Source organism: Sarcophilus harrisii, chromosome 4 (genome assembly GCF_902635505.1).
Source record: "Sarcophilus harrisii chromosome 4, mSarHar1.11, whole genome shotgun sequence".
Lineage (NCBI taxonomy): Eukaryota > Metazoa > Chordata > Mammalia > Dasyuromorphia > Dasyuridae > Sarcophilus > Sarcophilus harrisii.
Genome location: NC_045429.1, coordinates 170,037,561 through 170,060,834, shown reverse-complemented (window position 1 = coordinate 170,060,834; position 23,274 = coordinate 170,037,561). Strand labels below are relative to the sequence as shown.

General features: G+C 34.5%; 1 protein-coding gene across 3 annotated transcripts in view; it reads right to left on the bottom strand.

The window, feature by feature from the left end:
* Window positions 1-1,612: 1,612 nt before the first annotated feature.
* The window catches only part of ECHDC1 (ethylmalonyl-CoA decarboxylase 1), a 53,310-nt gene continuing 31,648 nt past the window's right edge, over window positions 1,613-23,274 (bottom strand). For all 3 annotated transcript variants that reach the window (XM_031964307.1, XM_012549323.3, XM_031964309.1), the window contains one exon: window positions 1,613-2,571. In XM_031964307.1, the coding sequence (XP_031820167.1) occupies window positions 2,163-2,571 (409 nt within the window). In that variant the 3' untranslated portion in view covers window positions 1,613-2,162. The remainder of the gene's footprint in view (window positions 2,572-23,274) is intronic.

Genomic DNA, 23,274 nt, shown 5'->3' with positions numbered 1-23,274 from the left:
TGTTGGTGAAAGTTAATACAGACATATCAGCACTCCCAATAGGATTAATACAGGATGATATCTAGTAAATGTGATGGTGTGGAATATTTGGATGCCAGCAAGATATTTGTTAGTGTTTCTCTTAATAGCACTGTGGAGAAGATGAAGATGTATAAGATGGCTTACAGTAAAAAATTGTCTGCAAATTGATTATTGGGTCCCATATCAACCAAGAAAGAGGTTTTCTCAGGCACAGTACCTCGAACATGTATCTTGACCTGAAGTATCAATTGCCATCTTTCTCCTTTTGATCCCATTCTGTTCAACATTTTTATAAATAATATGGATAAAAACATGGTACTGCTTTCATGTTGGAAACGGCTGATAGCACTGTGAATATAATCACTGGTTATAGAGTCAAGAGACCGGAGTTCAAATCTACCTCAGACACCAACAGTACAAACAAGGCACCTAACTTGGCATGCCTCAGTTTCTTCAATTATAAAATGGAGAAAATAATTATACCTACCTTTTTATGGTTGTAAGAATCAAAAGACATTTGTTGCTTATTCAAAAGAAAAATAAGGAAGATAGCTAAAATATTGAATAAAAAATTAGGATTTGAAAAGATCTTGACAAGTTAGCACAATGAGGACAAAAAATTGAGGAACAAATGCTAAAATCTGTATTATGTTACAGGTTTTACTAGATAAAAATTCATATTAAAAAAGACCGAGGGGATTATTGACTGATTTTAAGCAGTCAAGTTTGACATGATAGACAAAATATTTAAATTTAGCTTATATTGCATTAATAGGAAACTAGGTTTGACATGAAAGTTGTGGTCCTATTATAATCTATACTAAACAGGCTAAATAGAGTTTTATTTCTGGGTATCATTTTAGGATGGGTATTGACAAGTAGAAGCATATTCAGAGGATGATGAGGAATTCAAAGCTATGCCATGCTATGCAAGTACTTAGTTGAAGGATCTGGGGAATTTCCATCATGGAGTTGTTTAATTAAAAAAAAAGGTTTATTGGGAGTGAGAATGGGAATATCATTAAATTTTTGAAAGGTAAAGGAAGGTGGGATTAGTCTTGGTTTAATATAGTGGTAGGGAGGGTATAAAAAGGAACACTTGGTAAAAAATTGCAGACAAGTCAGATTACAACTCAATTTAGTGAAAACTTCCAGATTCTTCCAGAAATAACATGGGCTGCTAGAGCCTATTCTCCATTTTTGAGTGAATGAAAACTTGGTAGGATGTACTCTAGCAGGTAGATAATATTCCTTTATGATTTGGGCTTAAATCATCTGAGTTTCCTTCCAGCATAGTTTTTAAGTTTATTCCTTGATTTCTCTTACATGAAGGCTAAAGTTTTTAGTCTTGCATACACTGTGGTTAATGGGATAGACACTGATGTAGCAACAAGCAAAAATACTCCAGCAGTGTGAAACTAGCATTTTATTTTTCAATAGGTTGACGAGATCAATGTAATTGTAGAGAATTTTTTTTTCCCTTATTAATCACTGGATCATAGAAATAGAGCTAGAAAGGATCTTAAAGGCCAGCATGTAGCCCCCTCTTTTTACAAGTTGACGCTGAGGTAATGGTTAAGAGACTGCAGGGTTATGGAAGTCACAGTTCTAATGGGATTTAGATTCTAATTCTAAAATTCAGTTTCCTATCTGTTCACAATGCTGATCTTTTTGACCAGATTTCTAAAAAGCTTTATTCATGCCCCTTGTTTGTTACACCAGTTATTAACCAATATGCCTCATCTAACTATTCCTTTGTAAAAACAAAACAAAAAGCAAAACTAACAAAATCTAATTTTCTAGTATAAACAGAAGATATTTGGCACATATAGCCAACCTATATTCTTCTAAGAGGAAAGGAATGAACATAATATTAATAGATAAGAAAGAATCGAAAACAGCTTTTAGTGTTCTCATCTTGGTTATTTAATGAAAAATAAAACAATTTCTCGACAACTTTCAGGATAAGTATAGTTTTCTGTTTTAAGATGTACTTTTAATCAGATTAGAGTAACAAATGATAATTTCCTCCCAATATAGAAAAATTGCTACGGCTTATGTTTAATACAATATAAATGTTATACTTAAGTTTTTAAAACATTTTTTAGTAGGAAGTGTTTATAAAATATGGTCTCTACAAACTACTTGTTAAATTTTTTGTTTTTAGCAACAGCTTCCAAATTAGCAGGTCCACCCCAAAGTGTGCTTAAAATGTCTCTTTCAGTCTCTAATGCCTCTTCTAAAGCAAGTTCTCTCCCTGATGAAACCACAGTCTTCAAAGCTCTAATTACTTCTGGTGGACCACTGATAAACTGTTGTAGCCATCTTCGTGCTTCTTCTAAAGATTGACTTTCATCAGATGATTGTAGAATTTCATCAGCTATTCCTATTTTCAGGGCTACTGTAGACTCCAATTTGAGAGCCCCACTCAATATTTTGAGAGTTTGTCTGCTGCCAACAATTTCAATCAGTCGGGCAGTTCCACCCCAACTTGGTATTATGCCCATTTCTTTATGGACAAATCTGATCTCACTTGATGGAGTCATAAGTCTATAAAAGGGAGAAAATAAATGACTAGTTAAATGTCTAAATCTAAAATGATTTTCATTTTTTAATTTTAAAAACAGGTTACTTTAAATTCTACCTTTGAATATGAGTCAAATTCTTTTTTGCAATATATAGATGAATGAGTCAAAAAAATTTGATTATGAAATCTGTCTTCATTAACTATGGATTCAGTATATACACACAGTATTACACAGTATTTTATCCTAGAAATACAATCCCTTTGAAAACAGTGCTAAATTTTTTAAGAAGAGCCTAATTTTTTTGCAGTGGTAGAGCTTTTGTGACTGCTACATTATTTTCATTTAGTTTTAAGAGTGTAATGGAGAGATTATATCCCAAAGAGATTATAAAGGGAAAGGGACCTGTATGTGCACGAATGTTTGTGGCAGCCCTTTTTGTAGTGGCTAAAAACTGGAAACTGAATGGATGTCCATCAGTTGGAGAATGGCTGAATAAATTGTGGTATATGAATATTATGGAATATTACTCTTATGTAAGAAATGACCACAGGATGATTTCAGAAAGGCCTGGAGAGACTTACACGAACTGATGCTGAGTGAAATGAGCAGGACCAGGAGATCATTATATACTTCAACAACAATACTATATGATGACCAGTTCTGATGGACCAGGCCATCCTCAGCAACGAGATCAACCAAATCATTTCCAATGGAGCAGTAATGAACTGAACCAGCTATGCCCAGAAAAAGAACTCTGGGAGATGACTAAAAACCATTACATTGAATTCCCAATCCCTATATTTATGCACACCTGCATTTTTGATTTCCTTCACAAGCTAATTGTACAATATTTCAGAGTCTGATTCTTTTTGTACAGCAAAATAACGTTTTGGTCATGTATACTTATTGTGTATCTAATTTATATTTTAATATATTTAACATCTACTGATCATCCTGCCATCTAGGGGAGGGGGTGGGGGGGTAAGAGGTAAAAAATTGGAACAAGAGGTTTGGCAATTGTTAATGCTGTAAAGTTACCCATGCATATATCCTGTAAATAAAAGGCTATTAAATAAAAACAAACAAAAAAACAAAACAAAACAAAAAAAGAAAAAAAAAAGTGTAATGGAGAAATGTAGAATAATTTTATAAATGTTTTGATTACACAAGGAATGTTAAGTATATATAAGAAGGGAAAAACTAGCATTGTTACTAGTCAGGACACAAAAAACATGACATAATAGACCTTATTTTTCTTTCCACCCCTACATTCACAATGATAGTATAACATGATTTCCAAGAACAGGGGTAAATCACATTTTGATAAGGAGCCATTTATTTTTAAAAAATCACTTGGGGAAGGTGGGCAAAAGGAAGAAAGGTATGCTATGCCAAAAAATAAGAATACCACGAACAGGAAATTGACTATGTGAGCCTGCCATGCCCCTTTTCACCTTAGAATTTATATTTCCATAAACAATTTTCTCACAGTATTGTTGATCCATCTTTGTTGGAACAGCTGATCGCCACCAAGAATCTCTACTTCAGACAATCTGATGCTTATAATTGGACTAATTCACTCAAATAGACTACCTCAAGGAAATGCATTTAATAATAAAACAAAATATGCACTCTACTCTCTTGGGCTTTCTTTGCTAGACTTATCTCCAGTAACGACGAATTTCAAGCTGTAATATAATATCTTAGTGTTATAATAAAAAGAAATAAGACAGGCAGCTAGGTGGCACAGTGGATAGAACACCAGCCCTTAAGCCAGGAGGACCTGAGTTCAAATTTGGCCTCAGACACAACACTTCCTAGCTGTGTGACCTTAGGCAAGTCACTTAACCCCAATTGCCTTAGCAAAAACAAAAACACGTAAAAAGAAACACTTGGAGATACTCATTTATGGGGAGTCTCTTCAATTTTGTTTCTGTACCCAGTGCACCCTTCATTTCTGTAGCAATCATTTCAATTGATATTGTAAATCAGAACTGTGGTTTTGTCAGTGAATCTTTTTATGACTACCATATTACAAAGAAACACTATCAGAAGAAAGACTTTTAAAACTAAGTATATGATTCAGTAAAATAGTACAGTTTTAAAATTGAGTCAACAGATTTCTGTTGTATATCAGGAACTATTAAATACTGTGGATTAAAAAAAAAAAAAAAAAAAAAGGGAAAAACTAGGCCCTGTCCTCAAAGACCTCAACTGTCTAATGGAAAGACAATACACAAATAACTCTGCACTGAGGCAAAGGATAAATTGAAGACAATTTTGAAAGGGAAGGCTTTTGGCAGAAGGTAAGAAATTTTACCTTAAAGGAAGTAAGGAAAATTGGGAGTCACTATACTTTTCAGTACATTTTATGATTAAGAAAACATGGTTTATAGAAAACTGCAGAAGTTTGCCTTTTTCTAATTTTCAAAGAAACCTTTGAGACAGATTTTGGCTATCAAAGTTTTAGCAGAAAGGGGAAAGGCAGGTACATGGATTGGTAGCCCCTTTGGGGGAATGTGTTTTTTTTTTTTTTTTTAATTGGTAGCAATTTTCCATCCTAAAATATTTAAAATTTAATCTTTATGAACCTTTGGAATTATAGGAACTCTGGCACTGATTTCTTTGATTTGTATTTGTCAGGTCTGCTGCTTTGATTTTATCATCCCATTTTCCACTTACTAAGATGGCAGAATCCACACATGGTGTTTTCCACCATCGATAATTAAAGCTCAGTAAGAATGCTGGCAAACATCTTTTTCATTTTCTCCAGTTCAGTTTTTAAGCATTTATCAGGTACCAGTTTAAGGGTGATCCAAATGCAAAAGAGTTTTACCCTATGGAAGGTCAAATCCATTGTAGTGTTAATTAAGGGAAGCAGGAGTACTACCAGACTTTCACTGATCATAATGGGTATATTCAAATTAAATTACTCATATTTGGGGGAGAGTTCTAAAAAGTCTGGATTTTCAGAAAGACTTTGTAGGAGATACAAATGATTGTAGCTGGGGTTAAAGGAATGCTTTATTCAGAAAAGGGCTAGCAAGCTCTAAGGAAGTGCAGGTATAATCATGGAATGCAGCAAGTTAACTGGTAAAGGGATTTAAATGATAAACAGAATTTTTACATTTTATCCCAGAGGCAACTGAGAGCTTCTGAAGCTTGAACTGGAGGATGAGAAATAGACTTCTATCAATTTGATAAGCTGTATGGAGGATGACTTCGAGAAAGGAGAGGCTTGAGGCAGGGAGACTGATAGGCAATTATTGCAATAGTCCAGGTAAGAAATGAAGAGAGCTGGAGCTAGCATGGTGGTAGTGTGACATAGAGACCAAAGTAGCTAAGAGGAGAGAGATCCACGACTATTTGTCACCATCATGTGATGTAACCTATATATATCTCCAGTTAATTGGAAAAGTAAATTGAAAAAACAATAACACCAACGACCTGATTCACAATCAGAACTGAGAAACACCTCTAAACTTGTCAAATATCTGAGGTTCTCCTTCTGCTCTAAACACTCAAAACTGCCCCAAAATATCTTTTAAATAGATTTTCTTGTAGAAAAATAAGAGGAAATTGAAATGACAAAAGATAGAAAATCATTTTTTCCTGAATTTTTGAGTTAGTATTCCTAACTTCTAATCAAATGATGCTTTAATCCCATCACCAAAAACAAACAACTTTTTCTCAGTTCCCAATTTAATCTAACAAATTCTTCCAACCTGAGAATTTAGAATAGTAAATTCAGCCACCTAGAAGAATAGAAACTTTGTCTTAAACATGTGTGAATGCCCAGCTGAGTATTAAACTACCACTCACAAAGAAAAATAGCTATTAAAACCACTTCAAAATTAATTTTTCCCTTTTTGTCTTCCTGTTTCCAGAATAGATATACTTACTGTTCAGAAAGATAGAGACATTACTTTTATGTAAAAGCAGAAAATATATAACTTAACTTGCTAGTTGATTAAAAAAATTAAATAATAATGGAAATGAAAGACCTAAGTGATATATTTTTTTAAAAACAGGATTCATGAGAGCATTTTTTAAAATAGCTTACTGTTCTAAATCACTTAAGTAAAAGATTATCCTTATATAATATGGCATCCTTATATGATACAAATTAATGAGGCTTAATAGTCTTGAACATTTTATCAAGTTCATTAAATCTATCCTTATACTATTGTAGCGTAGTCTGCAATTGATGACTACAGGAAGATGCAACAAAAAATACATAGTGATATGCCAATTAGGAAAATCACATGGATTATGATAAACATATAATGAAAGCTGTAGATTTTAAATTGCAGGGCAAGAAATTATTCTCATATGTATAATTAAAGGCACTCACAGAAAGGCAATATTCGTTGTTTTAACTATTTGCTAATGGCTAAGATGGACTTCGTTGCCCTCTGATATTTTCCATTTTTGAAAGCTAGGCTTTTCTGAACTAAAACCTGAATACAGAGATGAAATCTTTTAAAATTAAAAAAAAAAGTGTCTAGACAGCTTGAATATTTGTCCATTAGCACAACTGCTTAAAAGTTGACATTATATTCAAAGCTGGTCTCAGACACTTAACTAGCTGTGTGACCATAGACAAGATATTTAACCCTGTTTATCTCAGTTCCTCATCCATAAAATGAGACCAAGAAAATCTAAATAGGGACATGAAGAATCAGTCATAACTGAAATGACTGAACAACAAATTACTAATTTTTTTTTAAACGGCATCATTGCATTGATTTTTTTGTTTTGTTTTGTGAATAGATTGATTCTAAAAACTGGGATGAAAGTGTTCCTTTTAGGGGCAGTTAGGTAGTGCAATGGTTAGAGCACCAGCCCTGAAGTCAGGAGGACCTGAATTCAAATCTGGTCTCAGATACTTAATATCGCCTAGTTGTGTGACCCTGGGCAAGTCACTTAATCCCAATTGCCTGAGCAAAAAAAAAAAAAAAAAAGTCTTCCTTTAAAAAACTGGCTATTAAGGAATAAGGAAACTAATTTTTTGATTTAAAAATGTCCAGATGTAACATTTTGAATAACATTTCTTTGTCACTGAGGAGATTGGACTCTAATATATGAAATATCTTGCATATGGAATAATTGAATATAAGAGATGGAAGAAGCCATATAGAACACCTCATCCAATCCTCTTATTTTATAGATGATGTAATTGAAGCCCAGGTAGGTATTATGATTTACCCAAGGTCATAGAAGCCATAAAAAGTGTACAAAAGTGTAAGAGCTAGACTGGAGCCTGAGCATTCTCTTGATCCAGTCCTTTTTCTAGTTTGCAGCATTTATAATAAGTTATGGATAATTTTTTTGAGGGGAAAGATGGTGTCAAACAGTGACTTTTTCCTGCTTTTTTTTTGGGGGGGGGGGGTGGGGAAGTTGATTAGAGGCTAGGAAACAAAGCCAAATCCAATGTCTACCTATAGGAATGATCACATCTCAAATGCCTGGTAAAAATTTTTCCTTCTGTTCTTTTAAGTGTCTTTGTCCAGCTTTTATTCTTAATTAACACATTTACTTTTTATAAACTTCCTCAATGCCTTTTGGAGTTTAGGTGTATTAGAAATCCTATTTTTGAAAAAAACAACATTTAAAATCATGATTTGCTGATGTGGGGAAATAGATATTTCTGCATTGCCTTACTATACTAATCAAGAAGATTTAATTTAGATGCATTCATTTTTTATTTTAAAATTTATTTTTAGGTATGTGTATATATATGTATGTATATATATACACACTAATACACGTATACACATTCTTTTTATTACATTTATTACCATGTGCCAGGCACTGTGTACTAGGCATTACAAAGAAAAAACCAAAACAAAAACGATTCCTATTCTCAAATACCTTGCATTATATTTGTGTGAAAAGAACACTGACATCATAGTTATATATAAGAACAAATAAAATATAAGATAATTTTTGATAGGGAAGTCAGGTCTTATGTAGGAGGTAGCCCTAGATCTGAGTACTGAATGAAGGTAGAGATTTTGTGGGGTGGAGATGAGACAATACATTTCTATGGGAAACAGACTATTCAGTGTCATGAAGGCAGGCATTGGTTTGTTGTGTGAGGAAATGGAATTAAGTCTATTTGAATTGTAGAGAGTATCAGGGATATCAAAGTATAATTAATGAGCCTAGAAAGGTTCTAGTAGAGTCAGAGTGAAGTACCTTAAATGCCAAACTTGGGGATTTGTATGTGATCATAAAGGTAACTGAGAATATTTGTAACTTGAGTAGGGAGCAACATATTTGTGCTCTAGGAAAATCAACGTGGCAGCTCTGAAGATTGTATGGTCTGGGAGATGACTAGAAGCAAGATCACATAGGCAACTTGCAGCTAATCTGAGGAACTCGATCAGAGATGTGGTTGTGTGAGTGGAAAAAGGACAAATTTTAGAAAGTGGAGAAAAATGATTAGATGGAGGAGGGGGAGGCTGGAGGAAACAGCTGAAGACAAAATAGCAAAGTCAACCAAAGCAGAGGGTTTAGAGTAGAAAGAGAAATGATGAGTTCTGTTTTAATCTCTAAATTATCTCTAAATCTCTAAAAGGTACAGTGATAATTTATCCCAAATACTTAACTTTAACCTGAGCATAATTTATGTATTAAACTAAGAATGTCTCTCTGAATTCTTACTGGTATACTACCTAATCTTGATTTTATAAAGTTGCATGACAATTATAGTTATATATATATATATATATTTATATATAATTATACTATAATTCATTATCATTTTAACAAATAGAAAGAATCTTCCAGCTATAAACTATTTCTGAAATTAGTAGTTTTTTATTTTTTATTTTTTTATCTTTTTTTTATTTAATAGCCTTTTATTTACAGGTTATATGTATGGGTAACTTTACAGCATTGACAATTGCCAAACCTCTTGTTCCAATTTTTCCCCTCTTTCCCCCTACCCCCTCCCCCAGATGGCAAGATGACCAGTAGATATTAAATATATTAAAATATAAATTAGATACACAATAACTATACATGACCAAACCGTTATTTTGCTGTACAAAAAGAATCAGACTCTGAAATATTGTACAATTAGTCTGTGAAGGAAATCGAAAATGCAGGAGGGCAAAAATATAGGGATTGGGAATTCAATGTAAAGGTTTTTAGTCATCACCCAGAGTTCTTTCGCTGGGCGTAGCTGGTTCAGTTCATTACTGCTCCATTGGAAATGATTTGGTTGATCTCATTGCTGAGGATGGCCAAGTCCATCAGAATTGGTCATCATATAGTATTGTTGTTGAAGTATATAATGATCTCCTGGCCCTGCTCATTTCACTCAGCATCAGTTAAGTCTCTCCAGGTCTTTCTGAAATCATCCTGTTGGTCATTTCTTACCGAACAATAATATTCCATAATATTCATATACCACAATTTATTCAGCCATTCTCCAGTTGATGGGCATCCACTCAGTTTCCAGTTTCTAGCCACTACAAAGAGGGCTGCCACAAATATTCGTGTACATACAGGTCCCTTTCCCTTCTTTATGATCTCTTTGGGATATAAGCCCAGTAGTAACACTGCTGGATCAAAGGGTATGCACAGTTTGATAACTTTTTGAGCATAGTTCCAGATTGCTCTCCAGAATGGTTGGATGTATTCACAGTTCCACCAATAATGTATTAGTGTCCCGTTTTCCCACGTCCCTTCCAACATTCAGCATTATCTTTCCCTGTCATTCTTGAAATTAGTAGTTTAAATTTATTACACCATATTGAAGGAAAGAAGTTTGTTGAAGATGTCAGACAAATTTCGCACACTCTAATAATATGCCTGTGCCATTATTTATAGGTAGACAACCATCTAGAATTGTTGAAATGGAAATCTCAAGTAGTAAAAGGAGACTGGGATGAGAGAGAGGGAGAGGGGAAGCTAAGCATTTATATAGTTGGGATCCTTCTGTTGAGAGGGAAGGTGAAAGGGATGTGGAAAAATTGGAGATTTTAGGGGAGGGAAAGGACAAAATGTTTGACAGCATACACAGTCCTTTGCCAGTTGCTGGTGGGGGGAGAGGGGAGAATATGACATTTGTGCAAGATCGTGATTCTTTTTATAGATTAATCACAGGAGGACATTTCAGCCTTTGTAGTGAAGGATGAGAAGTAGGTAACTTATTGGAACTATAAAGCCATGATGTTTGTACTGTAGAGTTAGGATTATGTTGTTTCTAGGCTTGAATTAAAGGGTTTCGAAATCCAAGTGGTGTTAGGTGATAGAACTACATACACCCAGATTGTATAGCCTGGCATATAGTTCTAAAGCTTTTATATAATTATTATACTACCTCTTCAAGATCTATACAAGACATAATAGATAATGCTTTAAAAAAATTTTTTTATTGCTATCTTACATTTTTTACATTACCCTTACATGTGCCCCTGTATTCAACCCACTCTCTTAGAAAGCCATTTTCTTCCTCTCAGTGTTCATATCATTAAAATGAGGGATATATACTACAACCAAAAATCAACTACCCAGCAAAATTAAGCATTGTGTTTCGGGGAAAAGATGGACATTTAATGAAATAGGGAATTTTTGATCATTTTTGATAAGACGTAAACATAAAAAAGGTAAAAAGGGAAGGAAAAAAAAACATTTTTTAAATGTTAAAATGCTTATATCCCTACATGGGAAGATGATACATGTAAGTCTTGAGAACTTTATGTTTGGGCATTTAGAAGGGGAATATTTGGAGGGTATAAATTGAGTTTAACATGACGATATAAAAAAGAAATTAGGGATGGAAAAGGGATTCTACTAGCAGAAGAGGAAAGGGGAGGTAAAATGTGGTAAATTACATCAAATGGCAAGGCATAAAAGACCTATTACAGTTGAGGGAAAGAAAAGGGGGAATGAGCAGCATCTGAATGTTAATCTCATCCGATTTAGTTCAAAGAGGGAATGAGATACATATTTAGTATAAAAATTTGTCTATAAGGAAGTAGAAGGAGGTAAGGAGAAGGGAAGGCTTAAAGGAGAGTATACAGAGATAAAGGAGAGAACTAAAAAAAGGCAGATTGAGGGAGGTGGTGGTCAGAAGCATCTTAAGTACAGCATCATTGACTAAAATAATCTCTTATTCTCAATCCCAATTAACTGCAAAACCACAGAATATTAGAAGTGATTTTTTAAGCACATTCTACATAGGATATTCTGTTTACAGTTAGAGATACAAATGAATACAGTTTCTGTTCTTGAGGAGTTTACAATTTAATAAAAGGAAAGAGATTTTAGTTCCTTAAATCAAAGCATGAGGAAACAAACCCTCAGAAGTTAAGTAATTTGTCCAAGATTAAACAAGAATCTTGTCCTATTCCTCTATAGAATTTTTAATTCTACATAATGATTATTAGTGTGAGGATTTGGGAAGATTTTCTTGGGGGGGAGGAAGGACTGATCATGAGAGAAAGTTTAATTGTATTGATTTAATAAGCATTTATAATCATAGTGCTACTGTATATTGATTTTCATGATTTCTACACAACCTTCCTGAGGTAAAAGACCATATTTGTTAAATGGGAATAACTAAGCAGAGGTCAAAATAAAGGCAAGACAAACTGACTGTTGCTTCCCGGATAGGTGTAGTCTTTTAGATTCAGCAATGTATCCAAATACAGGCTCAAAGAATGGAATAAAGGCCCAGTTGAGCTGTTTGAGCTCAACATCATAGGGAGTTCTACTAATATAAGGAGAATCTGTGAAATAACTTCCATCAGCAGAATCATACCAGATCACAAGTGACCTAAAACTTAAATATTCATATTAAGCACCCACCAAAAATGTTGAAGAAATTGGGAATATTTTACCTGGTGAAGAGAAAACTAAGGATAGACATTTTAAGTTTTCAAAAATTTAAAGGGCTATTAGATGGAAGAAGGTTTAGAATTGATTTTGCTTAGCTCCAAAAGACAAAATCAATAGGCAAAAGTTTTAATAAGATTTTAACTAAATAAAAGGAACAATTTCATAGCAATAAGAGCTCTTTGGAAACTGCATGAGCTGTCCTGGAAGTCTTAAAGTGTCCATGATGTGCAAGGCATTATGCTAAGCATTTAACAAGTATCTCATTTGAGCCTCACAACAACCTTGTAAGGTAGATGCTGTTTTTTCATCCCCATTTTACAGTTGAAGAAACTGAAGCAGAAGAAGTTAAGTGACTTGTCTATGATCACAAGTTTATTTAAGTGTCTTATGACTCCAGGCCAAGGGTGCTATGTTGCCTTGTGTAATTTAGTTCTCATTTAGTGAAGAACTTTACACACAAGCTGGCTGATGATTACTGCATTGCAGAGGAAGTCATACTTTAGCTATGGTTTAAACTAGAAGATCTCTTGAGTTCTCATTCAAACCTGAGAATCTTTGAGCTTTGGAAATGAGGGGGAGGGTAACTAGTTCCTTTTCTCTCTTCTAAATGATCCTGTGTACCACACTTTCTACAGAAAACCATTATCGAAATAAATTCTAATGTATATCCAAAACTTTTATTTTATATATTTGCCTATTTTTATGTTTATTCCCCTCTATCTTCCCCACAACTCCCAAACACACATGAATGTAAGCTTGATGCCAGGAACTTTTTTTCTTTGTATCTCTATAATCTATCACAGTGTCTTTTTTTTTTTTTTTTTTTTTTTTTTTTAATAGCCTTTTATTTACAGGTTATATGTATGGGTAACTTTACAGTATTAACAATTGCCAAACCTCTTGTTCCAATTTTTCACCTCTTACCCCCCACCCCCTCCTCCAGATGGCAGGATGACCAGTAGATGTTAAATATATTAAAACATAAATTAGATACACAATAAGTATACATGACCAAACCGTTATTTTGCTGTATAAAAAGAATCAGACTCTGACATATTGTACAATTAGCTTGTGAAGAAAATAAAAAATGCAGATGGGCATAAATATAGGGATTGGAAATTCAATGTAATGGTTTTTAGTCATCACCCAGAGTTCTTTCGCTGGGCGTAGCTGGTTCAGTTCATTACTGCTCCATTGGAAATGATTTGGTTGATCTCATTGCTGAGGATGTATCACAGTGTCTTACACGTGGTATGTACTTAATAATATTGAGTTGAACTAAAGATATTTCCTCTAAAGATCAGTCACTTTTTTTCTACATTTAGAATGCAAAATGGAATAAATGTAGTATACTAATTTAAAAAAAAAACTTTTTGTTTCAATGGAATATAACATCATCACCATTTTCAGGAGTGGTTAAGAATAAGGGAGAATGAAAGGGGAAGCATATGTTCTAATTGAAAACTGATCATTAAATGAAAACAATGACTATATGTAGATCAGCATCATTTTAGAAAATCTGAGGAAAAATCATGTTTCTGGAATTTAGGGGAAAAAAAGTCCTGGAACTCTTTCCTCATTAAAAGAAAAAAAAAAAGGGGCAAGTGCCATACCTGCCTAATTGGAAAAATGTTTATAAGATATATGTTCATTGCTTTTTTATTTTTATTAAAGCTTTTTATTTTTCAAAATATATCTGTGGACAATTCTTCAACATTACCCTTTGCAAAACCCTGTGTTCCAATTTTTCCCTCCTTCCCTTACTCCCTCCCCTAGATGGAAAGTAGTCCAGTACATGATAAACATAGTAGAAATATATGTTGAATCCAATATATGCATACAATATTTGTATAACTATCATGCTGCACCAGAAAAATCAAATCAAACCAGTAAAAAAAAAGAGAGAAGCAAAATAAAATACAAGCAAACAACAACAAAAAGTGTTCGTTGCTTTTTTAGAAATATGTAATCTTTGACATATTTCATAAAGGAAAATGTAAAGCAAATCAATTCCTATTTATTGGCAGTCCCTAAAATGTTAATTATAACATCATGTTTTTGGTTGTACCTACTCTATTAAGGTATAATTTTGGAGCTACAAAATTGTATTTTTATTCAGAACAGGACATACTTAGGAGATTTTATCATGATCACAAAGGGGCTAAAGTTAAAGAGTCAAAGAAAAAAATCACTGGAGAGCCATGACTATTGACATTTAGGCATAAGTATGAAACTGAGTAACTTTTAAGGCTCCTGGGTTAGGTACCAGCCTAGAAATCACATTCTCAAAAAAAGCTTAAAATGTTTTTAATAGTTGAGCCTTTGTCTTCTACCAGTAACTTAGTATTTATAGAAATTGGCAAATATTTTGCAGGGGGGAAGGTGGTAAAAAAGGGGAGGGGAGGACAGCAGTAAGGCAATCAGAATTAAGTGATTTGCCCAAGGTCATACAGCTAGTATGTGGCCAGTGTCTCAGGCCAAATTTGAACTCGGGACCTCCTGACTTCAGGACTGGTGCTCTATCCACTACACCACCTCGCTCCCCCCCCCCCCCCCTTATTTTGGTTGAGGCAACTGGAATTAAGTGACTTGCCCAGGATCACACAGCTAGAAAGTATTAAGTATCTGAGTCTGGATTTGAACTCAGGTCCTCCTGACTTCGGGGCCAATACTCTAGCCACTGAACCAAATAGCTGTCCAACTGCCTAATATTTTTAAAAATACCTCTTTGAGAGTTGAAAAAATAAAAATACTGATTACAAAATTTTAAGTAGTTACAAAACTAGAAAAGAATACTGGCATTCTTCACTGATTATTTAGGATATATAAATCAAATTACATTCATAAACTTTTTTACCACAAGGGCTAACTTTATCATCAATTGTATGATATTCTGAATATGTTAAAAAGTATGACTGAAAAAATGGGAAAGAAATTATTGGAAATTAGTCACATTTTTCTGTTTCTTTTAGTCACTTGAATTTTTTCAGATGAAAGGAAGTCTATTACCTGTGATGAAAAGGATTCTAAGCAGCTAGGGATACTAGTTTTCAAATCATATGAATCATCTGAGTTTAAAAAGTATCAAGTTGTCTTACTAAAAACTAATTTCCTCATGGAATATTTTATATTAAAAATGGTCATGGAGTATATAACCTAATTTAGTATGCCAGAGTCTGATTTACCCTCAGTCTGATATATCTTATCAACTAGAGTTTGTATGTAGTTGGGAAAATATAAAATGTTTTAAGTTCCTGTTCTTTTTGGCTTCAGACATTAATTATATCTTATATAATGAATTTATCTCACAACTCTGTCAGTCACTAATGAAATAGAATGACACTGAATGGATGAGTGTGCCAATCAAGTAAGCACTTTTCAGCATTAAGTCAAAGCTGTACTCCAAGGAAGACATGCTAAACACTAAAAAAGGAGCCCGCAATATGCCTGAAAAAGATGCCAGAATGCTGCAGATGAAAACCTTTCTAGTGTTCTTTTGCAGCAACTATATCTTTATATAGACACATATGATATATAGATACACATATACACATATATAAACGAATAAATTAAAACATTTTTGAATGTATAATAATATATGTGCCAAGCACTGGGAATAAAATATGAGCAAAACAACCCTTGCTCTCAAGAAGCTTACATTCTAATAGGGGAAGACTAACCACATAAAGAATAGAAGATTAGGGGAGAAAATATGGCAACATGATTTAGAAATGGCCAGAAAGTGATGTGGAGGCCTGATTTCATGCAAGTGAAAGCTAAAAATCCCCTGTCAGAACCCACCATTCAAGGGGCAGAGCAGGTTCCCATGAGCGAAATGAAGATGGCCAGAGTATATGTGTAGCATGGTTTGGAAATGGGCAGTGAAATTCTGTATACTGTACATACATACACATGGGTGTACATTTGGAAGCTGACTTTCAAGATTGATTCAAAGTATCAGAGAAGATCAAGTGGAGCTAGGCTATTTGGAGACCCCACAACAAAAATAATTGTTATTTCTGAGAATAAAAGGATAGAAAATCTTCAGAGAACTCAGTGGGGCTTTATGAACTAAATCACCACAAATTTTAAAAGGTTTAATATTTTGGATGAGAGACAGCATGCTGCATAGTTGATACAGTTGAGACTTGAGGAAAAGATCTGGATTCAAGACCTTCCTCTGACACAAATTGGCTATGTTACCCTACATAAGTTACTTTACTACACATAATCCACAAGGAACACAAAGTATAAATTGCAGAAATTTCCTTTCCGGGGAGTTCTCTACACACTAAATTAAAAAAAAAAAAAAAAAAAAACCCTCAAATTCTTGATTTATCTTTATCATGTTTTGTATGTGTGTAAATACTTATGTACATTAATCAGAAACATACATACACAAACATCTTTCTAGACTTTATGTAATCTGTTATAGGATATATTTTAAAGAAAAAATGAAAAGCAAAATTTAAGTATCTTAAAAATCATTTTCTTGGGTTTTGGACTCAATTTATAGTCCTCTGGATTTTAATTATTATAATATAATAAGAGGCATAACTAATGGAGAGTGATCACAATAATCATTAAAAATGACAGTAGCAAGTACGGTTTAAGTACAATGTCTTCAGTTAGAAATTTTGAAGAACCAGCTATTAATGGAGAACCTATCTTTGAATTTTATGTAGAACATCTTCCTTGACAATAGTAAACACATCTCCCTGTTTCACATCTCAATAGATGGTGAATACAAAGCTGGCCTTGTACTACTGGACATTTTTTACCAATAAATTTGATGATTATATTGAAGATGTGTTATCTGTCTTAATTAGATCTGCAGTTGACACAAAACTTCACAGAGAAAAAAAACTATGTTAAATAACAATCACATTTGCAGAATATATGAGTATTAGGTCATGTACATACACACACATGGGTGTACACTTGGAAGCTAGCTTTCAAGATTGATTCAAAGTATCAGAGAAGATCATAGGTCAAAATTGACAATCACAGGTATTCAATAAACATTTATATTCAATATATTTACTATGATGTACTTGCTATTCAATACACTTAACATTCAATGCATTGTACTAGGAATGAAAAAATACTACTGTAAACTTTTTTATAATGTTTTATAATTTTTAAAAAAATACAGTGCTTCATAAAATAAAAAACCTAAAAAATAAACAGAGCACAGTATTATCTTCATTTTAGAAGAAAAGTTTAATGAGGTTAATGCTAATAACGTAGTTGACAAAGCCAAGACTAAACCTAGGCTAGGGCTTCTAATGTCTAACTAACTTAATTCTTTTTATTATATCATGTTACTTTTCAGATTAATATAAAGTATTGCATTTAGGAGAAAAAACAATCTACAGAACATGTTATATGATTAAAAATTAAAATCTGAGGATAAATTTTTACAAATTCCATGTTAAAATAATACATTTTCTCAGAATTATCGATCCTATATTGTTAAATGTGCCTCTAGCCTATTTCGTTACATGAGTCTTTCCAAGGAGCTCTATTTTCAAGCCACCTGCCTTTTGTGTCTTTGGTACAGAGCCTTCCAAAGGGAGATCTATGTCATCTCTGGAAAAAAGCCATTTGGCTCTTGGCCTCAGGAAACACTGCAGGGACTGCTCTGAAAGTCCTCCCAGGACCAGACCCACCTCAAACTACCAGGTCCTGATTCTTTCTAGACTTTGCCAAGTCATAGCTTCAGCTGTCTTGCTACCTGTGAGGTGTGTGCCTTCTAGGCCTTCATATAAGATCACCACCTGCTACAAGATTGGGCCTGAAGGAAAGGGCCTTGAAGTACCTAATCATCTGCCTCCCTCAAAAGACCTTCCTCAAGCCACCAATTCTCTACCTCAACTTATTTTATAATGATTAGCATAAATCCACCCCCAAATTCTTCACAGTGTAATGCCGGAGAAACTGAGGCAGGAGAGAGATTAGAGAGTTTTCAATATTTTACTAATTGGAGAGTATAATTGACTGGACAGGACTCTCGTCTCAAATTATCCAGTCAGATAAAGATATACTGGGACCACGGAATCCATGTTGGTCCCAGGGCTGGAGGAGACTGTCATAACCAGTAGCCAGCCTCCAGCAATGAATAGGAGAAACCCAATTTCTTAAATACCTTTTAGAAACAAAGAATAAAAAGGGCGTGAAAGTTTCTTGTCAGGATAGGGGAGGCCATAAATCCTAAAAACCTAGAGACAGGATGTCTGAATACCCAGAGATAAAGATGTCAGTGAGCTATCTTGGAATATTTTAGAAGGATATTGTAAATTCTTGAGGACAGGGAAGAGTCAGAAGGTCTGCTCTCTTGTTTATCTTGCTAACAATTTATAACCTTAGAGTAAACGGTTCCCAATCTTAATGGATCAGAAGGGGGTTATAACTAAAGGAATTTACTGAAACAAGGGAAACTAGTGCAGGGAAACTGAGTCAGAACAGTTAAAGAGAACTGTGGCAAAACAACAGCCTAGTGATTTTAAACTCCTGGATATCAAACAAAATCCATTTACCAAGCCCAATTCCCTTACCCTTATCTTGCAAATCCCACTCTTAAATCTATGTGACCCTTTCACTCTATCCTCTGTAATGACTGCTCTAAAATAAACAAATTTCCTTTCATATTAAACTATTTCCTAATGATATCACATCCTTGGCAACCTTTTACATACTAGTGGTATTTTCTGGTGGTATTTTCACTCATAATTCCCAATGTATGAGTTATATTGGGAGAATTGGATTACTGTTAAGTTTCTCACAGCCATTTCTAGACTTTCTACTATCAGTCAGTAATCTCTCCTTCTTTGAGATTTATTTAATGTATTTGGACACAACACCCATTCTATTTCAGAGGCTATTTATATAACAATTCCCCTAGGATATTCTCTTTCCTTTCTTAATGAGTTAAATGCCAGGCTCCAAGTCTCTCTCCCCTCCAACTCCTGCCTTCACACTAGAGAACTTAAATGTATATACTGATGCTCCCTTAGTCCAACTTGCCAGTTCCTTAAACCTAATTAATTTCTAAAACTATTACTCTACTCTACCTTCAAGGTCACATCCTTGAAATTGCCATCACTCACAAGTGTTCCTTCTCCATGTTCACGAAGTTTGAAATTCCTTTATCTGATTATCATTCCATCTTTCCCTCTACCTTGCTTAACTTTGCTCTTTCTCCTCACTGAGGAGAGAGAAAAAGAGGGAGAGGGAGGGAGGAAAAGAGAGAGTTTTTGTAAATAAGTCTGAATAGGCTTTTTTTTTTTTTCTTTTGGTCAGAAAACTAGGCAGGGCAGTCTTGAACTATAGCCCCACTTACTGAGGAGGAAAGTACCTTGTTAAAGAAACTTCTATGGTTTGAGGCTTAAAAGTATTTTGTAATCTTTGGATACATGCAAGAGAAAAGTGTCATCCTACACTTTGATACTAGCATTAAGGCAAGGTAATGAACCATTAATTGGTTGTATTAATGGGCTGCCTCTCCTAGGAGCTATTAGGAAACACTGCTGATCCAGGATTTCTGGAGGGGTTTAAGTGCTATCTCATTCATCAGTTAGCTCAGCATGTGGAATCACAGTAATTATTTGGACCTAAAAATACAACTAAATGATTGATTGGAGAATGGAAGAGGAGTTGGATCTTTACCAAAAAGGCCAGAAGTCAGTCAAGGAAAAGTGAGAAAGCCTTAAGCTAATGTAACTGACATCTAGCCAAAAGCCTCAGTCACCCAGTTTGCTAGATAATAGATTTTGAAATCACTCACTTGGCTTGGCACTTCAGCTAAAACAGACATAGATAGAAATCATCAATACAAAGACAAGAAAATAAATCTGGCTGAGAATGAGGTGGGAATTTTTAACTAGGGACAAGGGAAAATGAAGGAAAGGAAAGACCAGAGGTAATCAGAAACTGAAAGAGAAAGTTGGGGTAGGGGGTTGTATGGAATAGAGAGAGGTAAGGTGAAGAACTTACAGGGATGTATGAATTCTTTTTCTGTATTTTATTTTCATTATTTCTATGTTTCCCCTATGACCTGTATAATATGTTCAGGCTCATATCTACTTGAGCTTTGGCCAGCTAGAAACACATTTGCTTAACTTGAGCTGATGACATTTATTGGTATTTGACATTTATTGAAATTTAGTCTATTAGCTGGACCACTGTCTGCTTGATTAAGCCTGAAGGCCTGACTTTCTGTTTCCTTGAAATCAGAAGATTTCGGGGAAACAGAAACCTTCTATTCCAATCTCCCCAAATAGCAACAACCAATTAGATACCTCCCCCTCCCCTTCTCAATGCTCTCTTACTTGTGATGTAATTTCTTGTATAAAAGCTATGTATCTTTACTACTTTTTTAGCCCTCCTACAGTGAGCTTTCTCTTTTTTTTCTTTTATCTCGCGATGGGATGGCTCATCCTCCGGAGGTTTTCAATAAACAACTTTTCTGCCTTCTACTGAGTGATCTCTGAGTAGTCATTTTGGGTAAGGGTCTTCAACATCCCTCACAGGATTGACAAAAGAATCATTGTACCATATTTAATCACTTAGGAGAAATGCTTTAGAACCTTAGGTAGGGGGCAATTAAAACAAGTAAAGTAATAAAACACTAAGGCTCCAGAGAGGTTGAGATCCTGGTATGAAAACAACAGTAGGGAACATAGGAGTATCATTAAAAGAGTTATGTTGCCAACACTTACATAGTATTTTCAGGTTTGCAAACTGTTTTATTTATAAATTATGTGTGTCTGGTGTTTGATTATCATGACAACCCTAAGAGGTAAGTTCCATTATGTGATCCTCATTTTTACAGATGAACTAGATTAAGGGACTTATCCAGGGTCACATGCCTCGGTAGTGTTTTTGGTAGTATTTGAATGGAGGTCTTTCTGACTTCATTTACCCATTGATAGTCCTTGACAAACATAAATTTTTATTATGTTTTAAAGAAGCATCTATGTTGTCTGAGCATCAGTGTGATAGTTGTTTCTCTTCTCCCATTTCTTCTAGGTAAGTCAGATAATGTGGCCTAGAATAGGAAAATCTCTGCAAGAGGCAAACAGATTACATTTGCACTACAATTTGTGCAGGGATGTAGTAAAGTTTCAACAGTAAGGTGACTGGGATGTTATGGAATGGGAAAAACTGCTATTCACAGTGTAGGAAATCCTCTCCATTGTATTGACTTCTGTGGAAGAAGCTGGGAGTTGGGCAGAGAAGAGTATCAGTAGTTACAGATCTGAGAAACGGATTGCTGATGTATGGCATACTGAGGAGAACATGGAATCTAGCTTTGGTTTGGAGATAGCAGAATATAAACAGAGTGAATAGATGGTATAGTGCAAGGCATAATGTATTATTAGTTGTGAGTAGATCCACTGAGTGTAATGCAGGAGTAGGAGAAGCTGGGAGGGACAGAAGTAGTAAAGCTGAAGTGAAGAGGTGTGAGAATTGGGATGGGAATCCCCTCTGGTCTGCGCAGGTCCAATGGGGAAGAATTGGAAAGAATTTGCAAATCCGAAATCTGTTGTGGCAAGAAAAGGGAAGTTTATAGTTTACCAAGAAGAAGCTCTCTTAGTGGGCAAAAATCCTCATTAGGAATTTGGCAAAGGAATTTGCCCTGGTGATATGGGCAAATGTTGGCTTGGGGCTGGGAGCTGTTTGGGCTAATCAATAAAGGACCATAAAACAGAGATCTCCAATTAAATAAAATCACTTAATTGGGAGTTTGAAGGCTTCTTCCCAGAGTTTGGGAATTCCCTGAAGGGATCTGGGCCACTCCCAAAAGATGTTTCAATGGAGATCTCCCATTGAATGAAACCACTTAACCTGGGAGTTGTAGGCCTTTCCCAGGGGAGAGCCTGAGACACCAAATCTCCCTTTTACACATTTATTAAAGGGGACACAGTTTCAGGGTTCATCCCCATCAGAAGAATTGGTTTATCTTCTTTCCCTGTTCCTCAACATCACAATGTTAGGCATGGTGTCCAAGATATATTTTTCTTCTGTTTTTTTTTTTTTTTTTTTTTTAATTTGGTTTTATTAGATTGGTGAGGATTTATGACTTGGGTACTCAGCTCTCACTGAGTACACTCTAGTGTAAAATCGAGAAATGGTGACAGTTCTAAGAACAGTACAGGATAGTATTACTAAAAAATAGTATTACTAACAAAAGTTAGGGAAGATTGCTTCTAATTTCTATCTAAAAACAAGTCTTAACAGAAGCACGATGAGTCTGTTATTTCATTAGATGAATGATATTGTCTTGATAAGGTAAAGTAGTCATGTATCACATCAAGGCAGTGAATATACAGGGAAAAGTTAAGAAACAGAATGAATCTAGTTTTACAGACTAGCTACATAACATCCATTTGGCATTAAATGAAAGGCTGTGATAAATGCCAGCAAACTGAAGCCCCAATGAAAGCTCCTGCCAGTTTCCTCACAAATGATTCTGAACAGGACTAGTATAAGAATTTTTTTAAAGTTTGTTTTTTTTTTTTTTTTTTTTAAAGACTGGACTTAATAGGTTATATTATACTTCAAATTACATTAGAAGAATTAAGATACACATTAATGGTCAACTGGTAGTTGAGACAAAATAGCTATCAGGCTAGATTTGACAAAATCCTGTATAGAAAAGTTTCTTTGTTTATTAGGGAAGCTGGATGAAACCAAAGTCTTTATAAGTGAGGCACAATTAAAAGAGTCTGTAGAAATGTTTCTACAAGGCCTACTGGTAAAGCATGAAATGACCCTTAACTTGTAGAGTGGTATCCCTATATCTCCCAAAAGGAAAAAAGCACATTCAAACAAAACATTGGAATGTATTAGAAAATCATTAGAAAAT